The 21677-nt window shown below is 52.2% G+C and overlaps 1 protein-coding gene across 2 annotated transcripts; it reads left to right on the top strand.

The window, feature by feature from the left end:
• Positions 1-114: 114 nt before the first annotated feature.
• On the top strand, positions 115-14476 carry ACAD8 (acyl-CoA dehydrogenase family member 8). 2 transcript variants are annotated; one of them, XM_025265982.3, is made up of 11 exons: positions 115-310; positions 4263-4363; positions 4752-4921; positions 5490-5599; positions 5895-5971; positions 6230-6367; positions 9400-9535; positions 9617-9714; positions 11994-12146; positions 12315-12417; positions 14007-14476. In XM_025265982.3, the coding sequence occupies exons 1-11, from the start codon at positions 202-204 to the stop codon at positions 14057-14059; spliced, it is 1248 nt and encodes a 415-aa protein (XP_025121767.3). In that variant the 5' UTR covers positions 115-201; the 3' UTR covers positions 14060-14476. The 2 variants fall into 2 exon arrangements, with proteins under 2 accessions (XP_025121767.3, XP_044784980.2); XM_044929045.2 differs by lacking the exon at positions 4263-4363 and having other exon boundaries at positions 194-310.
• Positions 14477-21677: the final 7201 nt, after the last annotated feature.

The raw sequence follows: 21677 nt of genomic DNA, 5'->3' as shown, positions 1-21677 counted from the left end.
CGCGCGCCGCGGCCCCGCGGGCCTCAGGGAATTGTAGTCCCGGCTCCTCCCACAAGCGCCCCGAGCACGCCCTCGGGGCCGCGGCGCGCACTACAGCTTCCGACGTGCAGTGCGGCGCGGCCCTCGCGGCCTGTCCGCCGGCCGAGGTCGCGGGAGCTCAGACCTCAGCCGGAGCTGCTGGGAGAGGAGCGCGCGGCGGTGATGCTGCGAGGAGGCTGCCAACGCGTCGGGGCGCGGCTGAGGGGGCTGCGCCGCGGGCCCCGGGGCGCCGCCGACAGCGCCCGGCGGGGCGTGGTCTCCTGCATCGACCGTAAGTCCCGCCGGGGGTAGGCTCCGGCCCTGGGTCGGCGCGTGCCGAGCCCGGGGGCGCGCGGGTGGGCGGGGGCCCTCGGCGGCCGCCGCCGGTTGGTCCCGGCGCTTTGCGGTGGGGGACCGGCGAGGCGGCCTGGGACTACGGTTCCCTTCTCTCCCAGCGCTCGGAGCTGCCTTGTTACCTCTGCTTGCTGTAAGGGCGGGCTTCGCCGCGGGGACTCGTGAGCTTTGCTGTTGTTAATCATAAGCTTAAGTCCTAAAGGTAAAGCCAGCTGGTGGTTGTGATCGGTAAACAAACCTCCGGTGATCCAAGACTCGCTTATAGAAATAAATTACGTAACAACATCTATGGTTACAAAACAGCTATTGAAACTCATGAAGAAAAGTAACTTGTAGCAAGTGGGAAACTACCAGAGCTTATAGACCTGAGTGGAGTGTCTCCTAGCAAATAATTTCCATGCGAGTCATCGAGCGGGGCTTCCCTGGTGGCCGGGCGGTAAAGAGCCCGTCTGCAGCGCAGCAGAGCTTCCCTGGGTCCGGAAGGTCCCCTGGAGGGAGAAATGGTAACTCACTCCAGTGTTCTTGCCTGGAGAATCCCATGGAGACAGAGAAGTCTTTGGGGTTGCAAAGAATCGGACACGACTGGACACACACCCACAACGGAGTAGGGGAGACCTAGGCCAACTAGGGGGTAACCAGACCCTGTGAGGCTGTCAAAAAAGAAAAACACTTTTTTCTTTGAAATCTTTCTTTTAAAAAATCCAAAGTAAATGACACTTTTGTAAGCAAATAGAGCAGCTTCCGAGTGCCTCAGCTCAATATCTAGAGTTCAAGGACACTAAGAAATAGGACAGTTTTCTTCCCAGTGCCTTAAAGCACCTTCACAGGGTCCCGCCCCATCCTTGCACTTAGGATTTGGTAAGCAGGGTCACCTTTGTTGGTTGGCAGCAAATAGGTTAAATAAGAATATTTCCTGTGGCTAGAGGTGTAGCTTCAACAAATGAATTGCTTTATCAGCTTTTTAAAAGAAACTTTAGTGAAATAAAGTTGTCCTTTCAGCGTATCATTCTGCATATTCTAATATTAAGTTAATGGAAGTGATCAACAAATGTTTCTCATTGTTTCTTGGTGCATTTTATTGTGGAAAGTAATTTTTAAGAGGGTTCTGATTTTCCTTATATCTTATATATCATTTCACAGATGAAGAAACTTGCTTAGGGTCTAGTGCAGCCCTCTCATTTTACAGTGGGGGACCTGAGGCTGAGAGAGAAGCCTTCCCTCCTGAAAGCTGTGTAATTAATAGTTGCAGACCCAGAGCTTGAACGCCTGGTTGCTTGTCCATTGCAATTTGCTGCAGCTTCCCACGTGCTCTCTCAGCACCAGGATTCTCGGAACTGTTGAGATCTGGTTAGGTGTGGGCTTTGATGCATTCAGAGATTCCTGTGTTCGGCTTTTTGGCTTCTTGTTCACCCTTGAACTACTGTACAATCAAGTTTTCCTCCTCTGATGTGGGTTCTTGTTCTCTTTAGCTTTACTACTTCTGTGTGCATTTGTGTGTGTGTGTCTTGGTGTCTATGTACTGGCTTCTTGAACTCTGCCAATAGCTCCAGCAAACTTCATGCGGTCTGGTTTTTGTTGTGTTTTTCTGGCTCATGTTTTCTGGAAACTGGGGTATTTATACTCAGCAACCATGCTTTCTTGTGTATTATTTACTTTTTAACTTGACTTTTTGCTTGTTTACTCCAAGCAGTGTTCTCCTTTTGTTGTTGTTATTGTTCAGTTATGTCCAACTCTTTGCTGCCCCATGGACTGCAGCACACCAGGCCTCCCTGTCCATCACCAACTCCCAGAGTTTACTCAAACTCATGTCCATCGAGTCGGTGATGCCATCCAACCATGTCATCCTCTGTCGTCCCCTTCTCCTCCCACCTTCAATCTTTCCCAGCATCAGGGTCTTTTCCAATGAGTCAGCTCTTCGCAAGAGGTGGCCAAAGTATTGGAGTTTCAGCTTCAACATCAGTCCTTCCAATGAACACCCAGGACTGATCTCCTTTAGGATGGGCTGGTTGGATCTCCTTGCAGTTTAGATGCACTCAAACCTTTTACACCTTGAACTACTTGTTTGCATCTATCAATACTAATAGCATCTGTAAACATGTACTGAGCTGTTGCTCAGCCTGAAGTTCTGTAGCCCATATACACTCAGCTGTTCTTTTCCTTAGCGCTCACAACATCCTGTCCCAGCACTGCCCCGTGGTAGACCTCCGGTCCGAATTCTTCTGTGAGTGGAAAATGGCCTGAGTCCTGAGTAGGGAACCTTGAGTTGTTGATCCCTAACCATATTTCTGAGAGCACCACCCAGTGTCGGTTCTGCCGTGGACTTCTGAAGATAATGCCACCTTCAATCCTCACGACTCCCGTCTCACTGAGAGTCCGGGTGGGGACGCACAGCTCTCTCCTGGCTCACAGGCAGCCGCTCCCGAGGCCCGGGCTCGCCCGGGTTCTCTGAGAGGATGGCTGCAGGGCAGTTGGGCGCTGAAGGGGGTTGTCCCCTGAGACTCCACGTCCCCTGTGCTCTGTACCGTTGCCCCCACGACCTTGTCTAACGTGGAAGGATGGAGTCTTAGGAGGCCACGCAGAGCCTGCACCTTCCACTTTGCCCTCAACATTTTGACAGCCACCACTGTGCCTCCCGCAGTAAGAGACACTCCTGGATGCTTCTTAGCACATCTGAGGCAGGGGCTCCTTTCCAAGGGGCACCAAGAAAACAAAGGAGAAATAAATGGGATTTGCCCTGTGCAGGTTGCTGACCATTCTGTGGTGTGGCTCCCAGGATTCATGGTCCTGTCTCTTGCACATTCTCTACACCATTCCCAACAGGTTGTGGTCTTCTCACGCAAGCTGTGCTTAGGTTCTTTCCTTTTAGCTTCCGGCCTGCCCTGAGCAGAATGTCTGTCACCTTGCAAAGTGGGGAAGATGATAAGTGTTTGAGGCACAGGACTGGCCAGTGGGCCTGTCGCTGTGTTTGAAAGGTCAGTCCTGTTCTGCATTCACTCTACACAGTGTTTGGGGGTTAAAAAAAAGTACATAGAAAAAGAACAGTGTTCACGTCATCCGGAGAACTGGCTATTTAGAGAACAGCTGCAAAGTAATGACACTGAACTGGGTGGCCAGTGTGTCAGGCTGATGCAGGCATCTTTCTTCCAAAGAGTGTCACCTGTCATGAGATACTGGAGGAGTATCATCTCTTTGAAAACGTTTGTGGTTCTAGAAAAACTTATCCTGATGAAACTGGACTGATGGTATCGCTCAGTCAGTTCCTTAGCTTTTAAGTAGCTTAGAGCTGGAAGTGAAGGAATTACCCAAAGCACTAATAGTCAGGGAAGAAAACACTCTAAAATTTCTGAATGCATTTGGTGAAGACAGATTTAAGAGGCCCTTAGCCTTGTTCTCAGCGCTGGAAGACTCAGTATCTGTGTTCAGTGACTATCAAATGCACAGCTTTGCTGCAGGACCTTTATCCTCAGTTTGGAAAGTAAGCCAAAGTACACCTATTTTCCTTTCCTGATTGAGCTTGTAGAATGACTCAGTTGATGCATATAGACAAATAGGCACAGATTCCGATACAGAAAAGGTAGGGCATCCTAAAGGAAAAAAAACGTTTTACCATAATATGAGGGTCTCTGTGTGTTTATTATTCTTTTAATGTGGTTTTACAAGGAGGAAAAGAGAAAGATGAGTAATGGAAGAAGTAGTAACAGGGTGAAAGAAGTCGGCTAGTGTGTTCGGGAGTGCCGAAGGGAGGTGCAGGTTCACGGGGGCACGCGGCGGAGCTCCATGTGGGGGTGCTCTCGAAGTCGTCTGCCCGCCACGCTGCATGGGGCTTCTGGCCTGCTGTCCTCTCCCCTGAGCCCCAACCCGGTTCTGAGTAAATGCTGCCTTGTCCACAGCTTCCATGGGACTAAGTGAAGAGCAGAAAGAGTTCCAGAAAGTGGCCTTCAACTTTGCTGCCCGGGAGATGGCGCCGCACATGGCAGAGTGGGACCAGAAGGTGGGGCGTTCAGCTGCAGGATGCCTCCCGCCAAGAGCCCGCCTCCTCCCAAGCACCCAGCTTGCAAAACTCACAGCAAATGCGAGTTCCTGTAGGGGTGCGAGTCCTCCTTCTGCAGATGCCACTGCTTTAATTCGTAGATGAAAATTAAGATTTGGGCACTCTTAAAACCCAGGCAGTACTGGAATGATAAAAAGCAACTTGAGTGCCAGAAAGCAGTCCACATAGAATGCATTTTAACTGGTCCGCTGTGTGGGCGACAAAAGTGGCACTGAGTCGAGGGGCTCTGTCCCCTCCTGAGTGCACACATCTGGGCCCCTCCTCACGCCCCTGGAAGAGAAGCCCTCCTGTGAGTCCCTCTCCGATGACCCTGCCCTTTTCTCCACAGGAGCTGTTCCCTGTGGACACGATGCGGAAGGCAGCGCAGCTGGGCTTCGGGGGGCTGTACGTTCAAACAGATGTCGGAGGGGCGGGCCTCTCGCGGCTGGACGCCTCTGTCATCTTTGAAGCCTTGGCCACAGGCTGCACCAGCACCACGGCCTACATGAGCATCCACAAGTGAGTGCCGGCCCGGTGGGCGCAGCGCATGCTGGCGTGGGTCGGCGGGCACCTTCTGTGTGGACGGGAGAGTGTTTCGCTGTGTAGTGCCTGCCCCCGCCCAAGGAGCCAGCATGTCAGCAGCTCGCGCGAGGTCTGCGGCCACCTCTTGGCTCGGATCTGTCATCTTGTGTGTTGCTTAGAGAATGCTGGCCTTCTCCCAAATGCCAGCTGCCCTGGTTCCAGACAAGAGTTCTGCATTAGGGAAGGGCCTCACTTCCCTTTTCCTCAACCCAGAGATGAAGCCTCCACTAATTTGGGAGAGTACATAGGACGGCTTGATTTTCAGGGAGCTCAGTTAACCTAACCAGAGATAGTGTGGCCAGCGCCCAGGTGACCTTGGCCCTGGGTCCCTCTGGGTGCTGTGCTCCCGGACTATGTGCTAATCCAGGCCTTTGCTTGAAACGTGAGACTTCTCAGCTGTGGCTTCTCCCCTCCACGCTCCTGTGCTCTGCTCCCCTCTGCGCATGCCCTCCCCTCAGGCTGCCTTTCCCTTTGGTCTCTGCCCTGGCCTCCTGGGTGTGCTCAGCATGTGTGTCTGGATGATCGACCGCTTCGGGAGCGAGGAGCAGCGGCACCGGCTGTGCCCGCCCCTCTGCGCCATGGAGAAGTTCGCCTCCTACTGCCTCACAGAGCCAGGTGGGTGTGCGCGCGGCCCGCGGGCCTGCGGAGCCTCGGCCGGCTGCCCCGGCTCGGCTTGTGTCTCCATCCCGACTGAGCATTCTCACAGGCTCACAGGTCACAAGGCTCAGGGCTCCCCGGAGCGGGAGTGCGGAGGCAGAGCCGGAGGCTCTCCCTGAGCACATTGCGCTTCTCCAGGCCTGGATCGAAGGCATCTGTTGTTAGGGACGGTCTCTCGGGAGCTGGGACCTCACGGGGGCTCCCTCCCCTCCCCAGCACCCCCACCTCTCAGCTCCCCTTCGTCCCGCCCTAGGGAGTGGGAGTGACGCCGCCTCCCTCGTGACCTCTGCCGTGCGACAACACGATCATTACATCCTCAATGGCTCCAAGGTACACGGCCAGCAGCCGCGGCCCTCCCAGGCAGGGTGGCAGCCCTTCCCCTCACCGCCCACCCGGCCTGGCCCGCATGTTTGCAGGTGAACCGTGTCTGGGGCGAGGATCTCAGACCTACGTCCCCATGCTCACCGTCACTGTTTCTCCTCTGGTCTGAGCCCAGTTAGGCCCGTCCTGGGACCCCTTCCCGCTGCCCCTCACCTCCCACTGCCCCGTCACCGAGGCACCCGCTGTCTTCCTGCTGCAACCACACAGGCCTTCATCAGTGGTGGCGGTGAAGCTGACATCTATGTAGTCATGTGCCGCACAGGAGGGCCAGGCCCCAGAGGCATCTCCTGCGTAGTGGTGGAGAAGGGGACCCCTGGCCTCAGCTTTGGCAAGAAGGAGAAAAAGGTGAGTGCGGTTCGCCAGGGAGCCTCAGGCGGGAACCCCATCCCAGCTCAGCAAGTGGTCCGCCCCCACCGCCCCGGCCTTGCAGGCTGTTGCTTCAGTGAGGGTTTCGACAGCGGAGAGTGGGGGCGGGCCTCACTGCATCACGTGGTGCTGCTGGCAGGGCACCGTGCCTGCCAGTGGCTTACATCAACAGAGGGTTAGATACACTTCTGGCCTGTATCTCTTACTTCCTATCTCTCTGCCCACTTGTTACCCAGGAAGAAATGCTGACAGGAGACTAGAGATCTCGGGAGTGAAATGCTTTTGGCCCACTTTTCTTCTTTAGTTCAGCAAAGCTTACTGGAGGTAACCGTGGGTCCCTCAGTAACGTAAGAGGAGGGTGTTTCCCTGGGCCTCGAGAAGACATCTCCAGGATGGACAGATCCCACAGCCAGGCCATGAGCCGTAGGCCTGTGGTTATGTCCCTGCCCCTGGTCTTGAGCTAGGGTCTGCTCAGGTGGGCTGGCGCGGCGAGTCCTCGGCTCCAGCAGGTGCCCTTAGAGTTGGGCCCGGGCAGCAGTCTGCGAGGAGATGGCCCCACGTCTGCCTCTCGCCGCCTCTGCTGGCTCCCCAGGCCCCCAGGCTGCTCCGTGCCGTCCCTGATCCTGACCGTCTGCAGCTGCCAGGGCCTGAGAGGCTCCGTGCCCCTCTCGTGCAGCAAAGCCGGACCCTCTCAGCACCGGGTGTGCAAAGCCTTATGCTCTCACCTGCCTGCACTTGTAAGACACGTGCCCTCTTAGCTCTGTACACGCTGAGCTGTGTGCACGTGGCTTGGGAGACAGGTGGGATGTCTGTCTGGTTTTGAGATAGACTGACATGGAGTCTGACACGTTGTATCATAGAACCAGGTTATGCTGATTCTGGTGTTTCTGCTCTCACAAAGCTAGTGTTAGCTGATTCAGCACATTTGTACTTCTGATATCTGTTGGCAGTATTACGAAATCTAGCTAGCTTGGGGCTTGGAAAAAAATTGTAAATAAATTCCTTATACAAAAAGTTTCTCTTTTTTCTCCTTACGCTCTGTCTTCTCTCACTTTCAAGCATACATTATTTTTTCTTTTGCTTTTTGGTTTTCTTCTTGATTATTAGTTGTGCTTTGCGTCTCTCCTGACAAATGGGAAATTCGGAAGGCCAGACCGGCCAGAACGGCGTGCCAGGGTGTAGGGCTGCCTGTGAGCAGCGGGCGGGTCAGCGCGAGGGAGGGGAGCGAGCCGGGTGTGATGCGGGCAGAGGAGAGCTGCTCCGTGTAGGGACAGCCGAAGATAAGGTGTCACTTGATGCAGTCTGCCAGGTCAGGAGCCGGCTGCCAGCCAGCCCTGAGGAGGGATCTGGGCAGAGGCAGCAGTGGTTGCCAAGAGCCTGATGTGGAAACAAGTTTAGTCTGTTTGAAGAAGCCAGAATTTCTCAGTGTGGCCGGAGGGTCATGAGCAGAGGGCTCCGTGTGGGGTGAGGTTGGAGAGCTTGCAGACCAGGTGAGGGGTCACCTGCTGACCACCTCGCTTGATCTGGCTGCTGTAGTGGCCTGAGCAGCTGGCTTTCTCTCCTGCTCATCTTTCCTACAAGCACATGCTTCCACTTGGTGTACTGAGCACCTTCGGTAGCTGAGAACTTGAAACAGAAAAGGAGTGTGGAATTGCTTTAGCTTGGATTTAGTCATCAAAAGATTTTGTACGGGTAGTGGTGAGGACTCCTCTATGGCAGTGGGAAGGTGGTCTTTGGAATGAAAGACAGACGACAGGAAGGGACTCCTTGTTCTGGGCTGGGACCGGGGAATATCTTTCTGGCTGCAGCTTCACAGGAACTCTAGGCGGTGAGGAGCGGGCTTCTCTGCCCTAGGGAGGAGAGGAGACTTTTTCACCAGAAGGGGCTGGGAGGTGGCGGCCATGTGTCTGTGGTTCTCTTACAACTCAGTGTTAAGGTCGCCGGAGCTGCCCCAGCCAGGGGTGTTTGTCCTGGATGGGAGGTGAGTGTCCAGGGAGACCCACGGGCAGGGTGGGAGGGTTCAGACTCGGGGTCTGGAAGACAAGATGTCAGGCCAGCCCTGCTGACCAGAGGGGCCTTGGGAGGCTCCACGGGGAGGTGGGGCTGGGGGTGGGGTTCCCAGGGAGGGGCAGAGGCAGCAGAAGCCCTGAAGGGGGCGGGATAGGAGAGAGGGCGCGGGTGAGGGATAGGAGGGGCTGAGCAAGGGTTGCACAGAGGCCTCAGAGGAAAGGCCATAGGTGGGGGCAGCTTCCCAGGCAGGCGCCCTGAAGGGGGCGGTGCGGGAAGGGCTGGCAGCCCCTGGGCCGGGGGCTCGCCAGGCCCCGTGCCCGCAGGATCTGACAGCGTGGGTGTCCTGGAGCGGAGAGGAAGGAGGCCAGTCTATGTCTGTTGGGGGCTAAATCCAGCTCTTCGTGAGGAAGGGGGCTCTGCCGGCCTCCCAGTGAAGCTGCCCCTGGGGACATCGTGGCCCCAGAAGGCACGCGGGCTGCCAGCCAGCCAGTTACGGGGCATGGGCTGCGTCCTAGGGGTGGAACACCGTCGCTGGGCTCGAGACGGACATACTGAGGGCTGTCTTGCTAAAGCAGCTCCCTAGGAAAAGCAGAGCAAGAGCTCCTCCCGTGCGGCCTTTGTCGGCGTCTGTGGTGTGAATACGCCCACTTCCGGCCGCCAGCATGACGTCACCAGTGTGACGTCGCCGGCGTGACGCCGCCGGAAGCCGCGCTGGGCGAGGTGTGTGACGGGCTCCCCCGCCCTGGAGCCTGTCCCGCACCAGGTTGGTGTGGTGAGCGGATGCTCGGAAGTAGGTGTCCTCGGTATGTTGAAACGCTGTGCTGAAAGGGAAGTCTGTCAGAGCTGACATACTGAAGTGTGGCCTTCCTGCTTCTCCTCAGCGGAGTTCTCAGGAGCCTGAGTCCCGGGACGGTAGAGCGCCCATCTCGGCCCGGGTGGACCGCAGACGCCGCGCTGCGCGCTGACTGCCGGGCCGCCACACAGCCCCTGATTTTTGCCAGGTGGGGTGGAACTCACAGCCGACCCGAGCAGTGATCTTTGAAGACTGTGCTGTCCCGGTGGCCAACAGGATCGGGGACGAGGGCCAGGGCTTCCTCATCGCCATGAAGGGCCTGAATGGCGGGAGGATCAATGTCGGTGAGGACCGCGGGGGCTGGGGGTGGGGGGCGGGCGCGACGGCCCCCAGCTCACTGGCCGCCTTGGTCCCCTCCCTCCCAGCCTCCTGCTCCCTGGGCGCAGCTCACGCCTCGATCGTCCTCGCTCGAGACTACCTCAAGGTCCGGAAGCAGTTTGGAGAGCCTCTGGCCAATAGCCAGGTAACTCCCCGCGTGTCCCTTCCTTTGCTCTTGTCTCCAAAACGTCTTCTAGAGCAGTGGGGCCCTGATGTCTCTATGGGTTCTGCCCTCACTGCAGCCAGAACTTGTGCCTTTTTTCTGTCCCGTTTATAATAGTTTTTGTTTATAGTCGCAGGAAGATTCATGATGGATTACATGGCAAGAGAAACATGATATTTTAGGAGCATGTGCTATTTTGTTCATGAAATAGATACATGTAAACACTAATGAAAATGCATTCTCTGAAAATGCAAAAAGTAGTTATTTCACGGGAGTGGGATTGGAGTGATTGCTTCTTTGTGACCCAGTTTTTCATTCTTTTTTCTTTATTGAGGTAACACTGGTTTACAACATCATTAAAGTTTCCTCCATACATTATAACTGGGCTTCTTGTCCACCATAGTGAGCTCACCACTGGAAGTCTGATCCCATCCATCGCGTTCAGCTGACCCCCTTTACACATTTCGTCCTGCCCTCTTCCTCTCGTGACCCCCAGTCTGTTCTCTGTATCTGTGAGGTTGTTGGGTGTTTTCATTTACTGTGTGTTTTTTAGATTCTTCGTGTGAGTGAAGTCATGTGGTATTTGTCTTTTTCTGTCTGATTTCATTTAATGCAACACTCTAGGTCCATCCATGTTTCACAAATTGCAGAATTCCTTTCTTTTTATGGCTAAATAGTAGTCCAGTGTATGCATACATTCCATCTTCTTTGTCCTTTCTCTTGTTGGACACTTAGGTTGCTTCCACATCTTAGCTGTTGCAAATAACGCTGCAGTGAACTTAAGGACGCTTGTATCTTTTTGAATTAGTGTTTTCATATTTTTTGGAAAAATACCATAAGTGGAATAGCTGGATCGTAGGATAGTTCTGTTCAGCTCTTACCTTGTTGGGGTCCCTTTGTAGGTTATGGTCTTTTTTCCGACTGACTTTAAGATTCTTTGTCTTTGACGTTGGACAGGTTTAATATATGTCTGGGAGACGGTCTGTTTGCCTTGCGGTAATCAGGTCGTCTATTAGCCTGCTGGACATGTATATCCAATTCCTTCCCCAGACATGGGACGTTCTCAGATCTTCCGTAAACGAACTCTATACCCGCGTCCGCTGTCTTCTCCTTCTGGGATGCTTACCATCCTTACACTGCTCTTTCTGATGGAGTGGGACAGCTCTGGTAGGGTTGATTGTGTTTTAATCTTAGCTTTCCTCTTCCACCCGAATCATTTCCAGGTTTCTGTCTTCAGGCTCTCTAATTATATGGTCTGCTATATTTCCATAGCTTTCTAATGCATTCTCCATCACATTTATTGAGTCCTTCAGCTCCAGGATTTTGGTTTGATTCTTTCTTGGAATGTCAGTGTTCTTGGCAAAATAGTCCTTCTGTTCATTACTTTTATTCCTGAGTTATCTTGTAGCTCGTTGAATTTCCTCATGATGGCTCTTTTGAATTCTCCACCAATTAGAGCCAGTATCCATGACTGGTTTTGTTTCTGGAGAACTGTCATTTTTTTGTGATATCCTGTGTTACTGGTGAGTTACTCCTCTTCAGCTGGCTCATTAGAGGCAGCCAGTCTGTTCTTAGGTAGAGCTTTTTTCTGCCTGATTCTTACAGCCCTGCAGGCTGGAAGCCAGAGGCTTTTCTTCTGGTTTCCAGTGGATGCTTCTGCAGCCCAGGCTGTGATTCCTCTTGCCTGTGCGGCCTCTCCCTGAAGTGTTGCCCGGGCTCCCTGCTGCTCCCTGTGCCCAGGCTTCTGGCTGTGGCTGGTATCCCACTGGAGGCACCTGGATAGTGGGTGCCTCCACTGTGTCCAGGGTCACCTGTGGTAGGGGAGCTGGGGTGGAGCTGGGATCTCGAGTGCCTCGCCTGTCTTGACTTGTTGTGTCCTGGGCACTGCTGTGGGCTCAGCTGCCATGCCAGGGGCCAAGGTCTGGGGTCTCAGGTCCTCGGGTCCTGCTCCTCCAGGTCCCAGCCCACCACCATGAGGTGCAGAGGTGTGCGCCACCAGGGCATCTTGGTGTGCTGGGCAGAGGCACCTGTGTGGAGCTGTGGGTGTTTTACTGGCTGTAGGTTGAAGGGGAGACAGAGGGGGCATCTCCTTGAGGGGGTGGTAACTGCGGTACAGCAGTGGAGTGGGCTTGGAGCTTACCAGGCACATTCTTGGTGGGGCCTAGGGACGCGTGGCTGAGGCCTTTCCTTGGAGGGGCCTCTCGGGGCCCCGGGCACTGCTGAGCCATCTGTGTGTGTGGCTCTCTCCCCTGTGGCTGCAGTACCTGCAGTTTCAGCTGGCCGAGATGGCGGCCAGGCTGGTGACCTCACGGCTGATGATCCGCACTGCGGCCACAGCTCTGCAGGAGGAGCGGGAGGATGCGGTAGTCCTGTGCGCCATGGCCAAACTCTTCGCTACGGACGAATGCTTTGCGGTGAGTGCTGGCGCTCTAGCTCTCCTGGGTGCCCAGGATGTGGTGGCCTTCTGTTCGCTCCTGGGATGCTACTTGAGGCGCCAGTTACTCAGGAGAGGGCCATGTGGGTGCTCATGGGGAGGAGCGCCTTCCCGGGACCTGAGGTTCCTCACCCCCTTCTCCCTGCAGATCTGCAACCAGGCCCTACAAATGCACGGTGGCTATGGCTACCTGAAAGACTATGCCGTCCAGCAGTACGTGCGGGACTCTCGGGTCCATCAGATCCTTGAAGGTAAACGCGCCCAAGCTGGTTTCCTCCCTGTCGGAGTGTTCAGCCCGGCATCTGTCCCTGTGCCGCCTGGGCCCCGCTTGCCTTCCTCCTCCCTCCTGGCCCCTTTGGAGGGGAGGGCACTGGCCTGGGGATCAGGAAGTTCTGCTCTGTCCCCTCTGAGGTCACCCCCACCCCTGCTCTTGGCCTATGTCAGTTTTATTTTTTATTTATTAATTTTGATTGCTCTGGGTCTTTGTTGCTGCATAACTTTTCTCTAGTTGCAGCAAGCAGGGGCTACTCTTCTTCACCATGCTCCGGCTTCTCATGGCAGTGGCTTCTCTTATTGCAGAGCACAGGTTTCAGTCGTTGGAGCACGTAGGCTAAGTGGCTGTGGCTCCCAGGTTCTAGAGTGCAGACTTGGCGGCCGTGTCTCTTGGGTTCTAGGGCCCAGGCTCAGTGGCAGTGGCCCCCAGGTTCTAAAGCGCAGACTCAGCTGCTGTGGCTCCTGAGTTCTAGAGCGCAGGATCAGTGGCATGGCTCCCGGGTTCTAGGGCACAGGATCAGTGGCATGGCTCCCGGGTTCTAGGGTGCAGACTCAGCGGCCATGGCTCCCAGGTTCTAGGGCACAGGATCAGTGGCGTGGCTCCCGGGTTCTAGGGCACAGGATCAGTGGCGTGGCTCCCGGGTTCTAGGGCACAGGATCAGTGGCGTGGCTCCCGGGTTCTAGGGTGCAGACTCAGCGGCCATGGCTCCCGGGTTCTAGGGCACAGGATCAGTGGCATGGCTCCCAGGTTCTAGGGCACAGGATCAGTGGCGTGGCTCCCGGGTTCTAGGGCACAGGATCAGTGGCATGGCTCCCGGGTTCTAGGGCACAGGATCAGTGGCGTGGCTCCCGGGTTCTAGGGCACAGGATCCATGGCGTGGCTCCCGGGTTCTAGGGCGCAGGATCAGTGGCGTGGCTCCCGGGTTCTAGGGCACAGGATCAGTGGCGTGGCTCCCGGGTTCTAGGGTGCAGGATCAGTGGCGTGGCTCCCGGGTTCTAGGCTGCAGACTCAGCGGCCATGGCTCCCGGGTTCCAGTGCACAGGCTTGGCCGCTGTGACTCCCGAGTTCTAGAGTATTCTTTGCATCAGAAAGAATGTAAAAATGAAGCAAGCAACTCCTCTCCTCCCCTAGCAACTGATTCCACCCCTTTTCAGGGAAAACGTTTTTGTTCTTTTAAAATTCAGTTTTCTGATTACCAACGATGTTGGTGTATTTATTGTTGAAAAATTACAAAACACAAGAAAAGTTTAAAAAGATCACTCAGGTTTTGACATCTGAATTAATATTTTGGGTTCCTTTTATATTTTAGACCAAAGTACTCTTTTTGGACCTTTTCTGTGCTTGTAGATACACTTTTAAAGAAAAAATTTATACTACGTGTATATTCTACTGTTTTATTTTGTTTGTTTTTATCTAATAAAAGCATTTTTACCATCAGGAGAGGTTTTTTACAAGTCAGTTTTTCCTTCTTCCTGACATCTGTCGGGATGAAACGCACTGCTGTTTACAGTCCTGGTCAGACTGGTCCCTGACCCTGAGGCCCAGCCCGCCCTCTCCCTCCCGCAGGCAGCAATGAAGTGATGCGGATACTGATCTCGAGGAGCCTGCTGCAGGAGTAGCCCGCCCCAGGCTCCGACAGCAGGTCGGCGGTGGGCACCCCGGTGGAGGCACGGTGACTGTCAGGAAGCATTGACCAGGAGGCTTCCTGTGTGCTGTTCTGGATCTGCCCTGAGTCCTCTGTCCCTTATTAATTCCTGAATACTCAGGAAGTAAGTGGAGCAGCAAACTGCTCCCGGGACTGAGGAGTGTACGCATTTCCTTCTAGCTTTTCCGTATGGTGATAAGCAACTATTTACGACCTCTTCCTTTTTATGAAAAGTGATTATTTACAACCTTCTCTCTTTCATATGGGTGACGTCATGTTTCCTTGATAACTTGTAAATTTTGATTTTATCTCTGCTGAAAATAGCTACCTTGTAAGACAGTATAAATAAATACTCACACACAACGTTGAATAAAACACCTTTGCTCCAGCAGAGCTTTGGCCCCTGTGTCTTTCTTTCTCCCTGTCTCTCTCTGTTTCTCTCTCTCTTTTACTTTCTTATTGTCTACTCCAGACTACCAGGTTCCGGTCCATTAAAGGACCTCAACAGGTGAGTCGGGCTGCTGGAGGGGCCGACATCTCCACGGCGGCTTCACGGCATCAGCTGGAGGATGGCAGGGCCGCCGGACTGGAGCTCCCGAGAGGACATGCCGCCTAGTCTTCCTGGTGCTCAGTGGTGGGGAGCTTCTCACCCGGCCCACAGAGTCCTGGTGGTGGCCTGGATCCGTCCCCAGGGCCCTGGACGCCCCGAGGAGGGCTTCCCAACCGCAGCAGAGGTGTGGGGAAGGAGTGGGGCTGAGATAGTTCCTGTCGGTTCTGCTCCGCCAGCCCCCTGAAGACGAGACCGTCCCGCAGCCACTCTCGGGCAGCTCCTCTGAATGCAAGTCACGATGAGAGGGATGTGCGAGGCCTCCTCCCGAGCCACAAGTGGGGTGCGCCTGTACCTCCGCCACTCAAGTGTCATGGGCTCAGGTGGTCTGGGACTGGTTGTTTAGAAGCACGTGGTCTGGGAATGGTCCTCAAAGCTCCTACAACCTTTCCTGATAAATGCTTTGAGTAGGTTTCTTTTCTGAGTTTTTGTTTCTCTTTTTCACTCTTTTTAAATGTTTTTAATCACTACATTGATAAATCTACCACTGTCTACCTTTTCTGGGTCTGTTGGTTTTTTTCTTTCAAACAAATCCTTCACAACTATTTTTTATAATTTTATTATATGTAATTAAACATTTATTTAGACTTGGGGATTATAAACAAAAACACTCCTTGACCAAGTTGACTTTTTAAAAATAGGTTACTTGGGACTTCCCTGGTGGTCCAGTGGCTAAGACTGTCTGCTCCCAGTGCAGGGGCCCTGGTTTCAGTCCCTGGTCAGGGAGCTAGGCCCCACATGCTCCAGCTGAAGAGCCTGCACACCACAGCTAGGACCAGGTGCAGCCAAGCAAATATTGAAAAACAAAAAACTTTACAAAAAGGTCCCTTAAATTTCTAACAGCTTTGTAAACTAAGTACTGTTTATGACTTATGACAGCAGATTTAAATTCCTAAAGATGTAGGCTTTTTAGAGCATGCTGTTATAACATCATATTAATTCATCTCATCCCTACATAAAAAAATAGCCAGAATATTTTTTAACTGCATGTCAGCATTTCGAGAAACCAATATATGTACCGTCAGCTACGCCGAGTTTTGAATGTGTCCTCTGAGGCTGCGCTGAGCACAGCTGCGGAGCAGAGTGTAGGTGGTCTGCAGAGTTGAAGCTTCAGCCTCCAGAAGCCTGGTTCTGCAACTGTAGCTGGGCTGCGGAAGAGAGAGCAGTCTGCCACAAGTGCTTCAGAATTTGTGGAGAAGGTAGGAATTCAAATTAAACTCGGGTGATGTGTGTGGTACTTAAAGATAGCCAAGGAAGTTAGCTTCAGGCAGGAAAGGTGTGGGCTTTGTGTGGGAGCTGTTTATACTTGTTTCAGCCGGAGGGAAAGAAGGTGTAAGTTGAATTTGGATGCAGCGTTATGTAAGCCAAGTGAAAGTGGTTCAGTCGTGTGCGACTCTCTGTGACCCCGTGGACTATACACTCCGTGGAATTCTCCAGGCCAGAGTACTGGAGTGGGTTGCCTTTCCCTTGTCCAGTGGATCTTCCCAACCCAGGGATGGAACCCAGGTCTCCCACACTGCAGGCGGATTCCTTACCAGTTGAGCCACAAGGGAAGGCCCAGGGTAGGTTTTATTTTGCAAGCAGTGGAGAGTGAAGGAGGGTTTTATCGGGGAAGATCTGATGAGATTGACCCATTAGAGGAATATTCTGGGAAGGAATTCAAGTGGGGCAAGATGGGGGCATGGGGCATGGCAGTCTGGGCTCTTGAAGCCATCCAAGCGGTGCTGAGGCTGAACTTGGCAGATGGAGACAGAGTGTGCTGCCGCCATGGGGCTTAGACAGCCTCGTGGGTGGTGCATTGCTTGCTGGCACTCAGTTCTGACCCAAGGCCAGAAGAGGTGTTGTGAGGATCTGGCAGTTTTTGCGTGGGGGCAAGCTGCTGGGGTCTCACATGTAACTTGTGCTTTCCCTCCTGTTGTTTTCTGGAGCCCAGCCTCCCACCAGGGCTTCCCTGGTGGCTCAGCTGGTGAAGAATCCACCTGCAATGTGGGAGACCTGGGCTCGATCCCTGGGTTGGAAAGATAGCCTGGAGAAGGGAAAGGCTACCCACTCCAGTATTCTGGCCTAGAGAATCCTCATGGACTGTATAGTCCATGGCGTGACAAAGAGTTGGACACGACTGAGCAACTTTGACTCTCACTGTCAGCCTCCCAGCAGCCTGGCTCTGGGCTCTGTGGCGAGAACACAGTGAACTGGGAGCTCGCCTCTGCCAGTGTCCTTTCATCTGGTCCGTAAGTGAAACCAGCAGGGCAGAACGGATGGGTCCTGAGGATCTGCGCTGCCATGGGCTCGGGGGTGGGTGGTGCGCGAGGCGCATGGGGACCACACGCCCCACCTTGGCCAGACCTGCCAGGCTGGGAGGCGCTCGGGCTGTGGCTGGGGCACTGAAGCCTGCATGCAGCACCCGGCCTTTGGGTTCCTTAGCAGATGACACAGTGGCTTCAGTCACAGCCGCCTCTCCCAGTGGTCTGAGCCCTTCCACGCCCCCTCAGGCTGCCCCCCTCTGGCCCTCTGAGCCCCTGTCCCAAGGGAAGGAAGCCCAGCCACTCCCGTATGTGGATGTTTATGCAGAGGAAGGTTTCGGCCACCTGTTGACAAGGCCTCCTTGATAGATTAGATGAATCTAAAACCCTGCCACGCCCAAGGCTGCTGCACCCAGGGCCCCTGCCTCTGCTGCAGTCCACTGCTGACTCGCACCTCCACAGGAGACACTCAACCACAGTTCTGTCTCAGTCTCTGGGGTCTCCGGGTATAAGCCCTCTTGGAGGAGGTCGCCATTAACCCCGCCATAGAGCTGCCAGAACTTACACAGGATTGGAAAACAGACTGTTGGAGGGCACAAACAGAACCTTGTGTGCACCAGGATCCAGGGGAAAGGAGCAGTGACCCCACAAGAGACTGACCCAGACTTGCCCATGAGTGTCCAGGAGACTCCGGTGGAGGTGTGGGTTGGTGGTGGCCTGCTGCAGGGCTGGGGACGCTGAGTGCAGCAGTGCGTGCGTGGAGCCTTTTGAAGGAGGTTGCCATTGTCCTCATTATCTCCACCACAGTTTGGCCCCAGGTAAATAACAGGGAGGGAAAGAGCCCCAGCCATCAACAGAAAATTGGGTTAAAGATTTACTGAGCGTGGCCCCGCCCATCAGAACAAGACCCAGTTTCCCCCTGGTCTTCTCCCATCAGGAAGCTTCCATGAGCCTCTTATCCTTCTCCATCAGAGGGCAGACAGAATGAAAACCACAATCACAGAAAACTAACCAATCTGATCACACGGACCACACAGCCTTGTCTAACTCAATGAAACTATGAGCCATGCCGTGTAAGGCCACCCAAGACAGATGGGTCATGGTGGAGAGTTCTGACAAAACATGGTCCACTGGAGAAGGGAATGGCAAACCACTTCAGTATTCTTGCTTTGAGAACCCCATAAACAGTATGAAAAGGCAAAAGATAGAACCCTGAAAGATGAACTGCCCAGGTTGGTAGGTGCCCAATATGCTACTGGAGATCAGTGGAAAAATAGCTCCATGAAGAATAAAGAGATGGAGCCAAAGCAAAAACAACACCCAGTTGTGGATGTGACGGGTGATGGAAGTAAAGTCTGATGCTGTAAAGAGCAATAGTGCATAGGAACCTGGAATGTTAGGTCCATCAATCAAGGCAAATTGGAAGTGGTCAAACAGGAGATGGCAAGAGTGAAAATCGACATTTTAGGAATCTGTGAACTAAAATGGACTGGAATGGGTAAATTTAACTTAGATGACCATTATATCTACCACTGTGGGCAAGAATCCCTTAGAAGAAATGGAGTAGCCATCATAGGCAACAAAAGAGTCCAAAATGCAGTAGTTAGATGTAATCTCAAAAATGACAGAATGATCTCTGTTTGTTTCCAAGGCAAACCATTCAATATCACAGTAGTCTAAGTCTGTGCCCCAACCAGTAATGCTGAAGAAGCTGAAGTTGAATGGTTCTATGAAGACCTACAAGACCTTCTAGAACTGACACCCAAAAAAGATGTCCTTTTCAGCATAGGGGACTTGAATGCAAAAGTAGGAAGTCAAAAAATACATAATAATTTTCCTGGAGTAACAGGTAGATTTGGCCTTGGAGTACAGAATGAATCAGGGCAAAGGCTAATAGTTTTCCCAAGAGAACATACTGGTCATAGCAAACACCCTCTTCCAACAACACAAGAGAAGACTCTACAGATGGACATCACCAGATGGTCAGTACTGAAATCAGAGTGATTATATTCTTTGCAGCCAAAGATGGAGAAGCTCTATACAGTCAGAAAAAACAAGACCGGGAGCTGACTGTGGCTCAGATCATGAATTCCATATTGCTAAATTCAAACTTACATTGAAGAAAGTAGGAAAAACCACTAGACCATTCAGGTATGACCTAAATCAAATCCATGATAATTATACAGTGGAAGTGAGAAATAGATGCAAGGGATTAGACCTGATAGAGTGCCTGAAGAGCTATGGACAGAGGTTTGTGACATTGTACAGGAGCCAGTGATCAAGACCATCCCCAAGAAAAAAAATGCAAAAAGGAAACATGGCTGTCTGAGGAGGTCTTACAAATAGCTGAGGAAAGAAGAGATGCGAAAGGCAAAGGAAAAAAGGAAAGATATACTCATTTGAATGCAGAGTTCCAGAGAATAGCAAGGAGAGACAAGAAAGCCTTCCTCAGTGATCAGTGCAAAGAAAGAGGAAAACAATAGAATGGGAAAGACTAGAGATCTCATCAAAAAAATTAGAGATACCAAGGGAATATTTCATGCAAAGATGGGAACAATAAAGGACAGAAATGGTATGGACCTAACAGAAGCTATTAAGAAAAAGTGGCAAGAATACACAGAAAACTGTACAAAAAAGAACTTCGTGACCCAGATAACCATGATGGTGTGATCACTCACCTGGAGCCAGACATCCTGGAATGCAAAGTCAAATGGGCCTTAGGAACCACCACTACAAACAAAGCTAGTGGAGGTGATGGAATTCCAGTTGAGCTATTTCAAATCCTAAAAGATGATGCTATGGAAGTGCTGCACTCAATATGCCAGCAAATTTGGAAAACTCAGCAGTGGCCACAGGACTGGAAAAGGTCAGTTTTCATTCCAATCCCAAAGAAAGGCAATGCCAAAGAATGCTCAAAGTACCACACAATTGCACTTATCTCGCACACTGGCAAAGTAATGCTCAAAATTCTCCACGCCAGCCTTCAACAGTAACTAAACTTGCAGATATTCAAGTTCACTGAACTGTGAACTTCCAGATGTTCAAGTCAGATTTAGAAAAGGCAGAGGAACCAGAGATCAAATTGCCAACATCTGTTGGATCATCGAAAAAGCAAGAGAGTTTCAGAAAAACATCTACTTCTGTACTCTATTGACTATGCCCAAGTCTTTGATTGTGTGGATCACAACAAACTGTGGAAAATTTTTAGAGAGATGGAAATCCTGCCTCCTGAGAAATCTGTATGCAGGTCAAGAAGCAACAGTTAGAACTGGACATGGAACAACAGCTGCTGCTGCTAAGTCACTCAGTCGTGTCCAACTCTGTGCGACCCCATAGATGGCAGCCCACCAGGCTCCCCCTTCCCTGGGATTCTCCAGGCAAGAACACTGGAGTGGGTTGCCATTTCCTTCTCCAATGCATGAAAGTGAAAAAATAAAGTGAAGTCGCTCAGTCGTGTCCGACTCCTAGCGACCCCATGGACTGCAGCCTACCAGGCCCCTCCGTCCATGGGATTTTCCAGGCAAGAGTACTGGAGTGGGTTGCCATTGCCTTCTCCAATGGAACAACAGACTGGTTCCAAATTGGGAAAGGAGTACATCAAGGCTGTATATTGTCACCCTGCTTATTTAACTTATATGCAGAGTACATCATGAGAATCGCTGGGCTGGATGAAGCACAAGCTGGAATCAAGATTGCCAGGAGAAATATCAATAACCTCATATATGCAGATGATACCACCCTTATGACAGAGAGTGAAGAGGAACTAAAGAGCTTCTTGATGAAAGTGAAAGAGGAGTGTGAAAAAGCTGGCTTAAAATTCAATATTCAGAAAACAAAGATCATGGCATCTGATCCCATCCCTTTATGGCAAATGAGGAAACAGTGAGACTTTATTTTGAGGGGCTCCAAAATCACTGCAGATGATGACGGCAGCCATGAAATTAAAAGGCGCTTGCTCCTTGGAAGGAAAGTTATGACCAACCTAGATAGCAGATTAAAAAGAGACATTGCTTTGCCAACTAAGGTCCGTCTGGTTGCAATGTTGGACACAACTGAGCGACTGAACTGAACTGACCTGTCTTGGGAGCATTTCGACAAGAAAAGGGCATGGCTAAGCTGAATGCAGTTGACATCAACGTCCCATTAAAGCAGTTCTGCTCATTTCGCCTAAGGGAAGAGGATTCATTTCACAAGGATCAAAGTTTGTCTTTGTAAATGACTAATTTCTTTAAGGCATTGAAGACAGCCCCTGGCCACTCCCTGGTCCCCAGGCTGCACCCATGCTCCAGACACCCTGGATTCTCCTCGTCTTCATCACTGATGCTGCTGTTTCCCTTGATTCAGGAGGACTCTCCTTCATCAGATGGCTCCCTAAATTATGTGTCCGCTCAACAAACACTAAGTGCCTGTCATAAAATGAGGGTCTTTGTAAGAAAAAGAAAAAAGGGTTTTTATATAGACTCCTCCTGACCTAACAATTACTTCATTACAAGCACTTATTTTCCACCGATGGCAAGTTGATTGAGAATAGAGTTTTCTGTCACATACAAACTGTTGTTCAGGGAGACTAATGCTTGCATCTTCAACTAAGTCTAGTCCCTTGCTGATGGTTGAACAAGTGCTGGGTGCACTGGTCATGGCGTGGCCAAGAGCTGGGCCCGGGACACAGGTTCAGTCAAATGACTGTTCCTGCGGGAAAGCACTCGCTTATCAATCACCTGCCTCCACTGAGGGTCAGCTCG

The sequence above is a fragment of the Bubalus bubalis genome, chromosome 16 (assembly GCF_019923935.1).
Source record: "Bubalus bubalis isolate 160015118507 breed Murrah chromosome 16, NDDB_SH_1, whole genome shotgun sequence".
Taxonomy (NCBI): Eukaryota; Metazoa; Chordata; class Mammalia; order Artiodactyla; family Bovidae; genus Bubalus; species Bubalus bubalis.
This window is presented reverse-complemented; position numbering and strand designations above follow the sequence as displayed.

Excerpts from the sequence above, each read along its gene's own strand:
- ACAD8 (XM_025265982.3), top strand. The coding sequence starts at position 202 with ATGCTGCGAGGAGGCTGCCAACGCGTCGGGGCGCGGCTGAGGGGGCTG. Across the intron at positions 4,922-5,489 it reads GCCTACATGAGCATCCACAA|CATGTGTGTCTGGATGATCG; the intron begins GTGAGTGCCGGC and ends GGGTGTGCTCAG. Across the intron at positions 12,418-14,006 it reads GGTCCATCAGATCCTTGAAG|GCAGCAATGAAGTGATGCGG; the intron begins GTAAACGCGCCC and ends TCCCTCCCGCAG.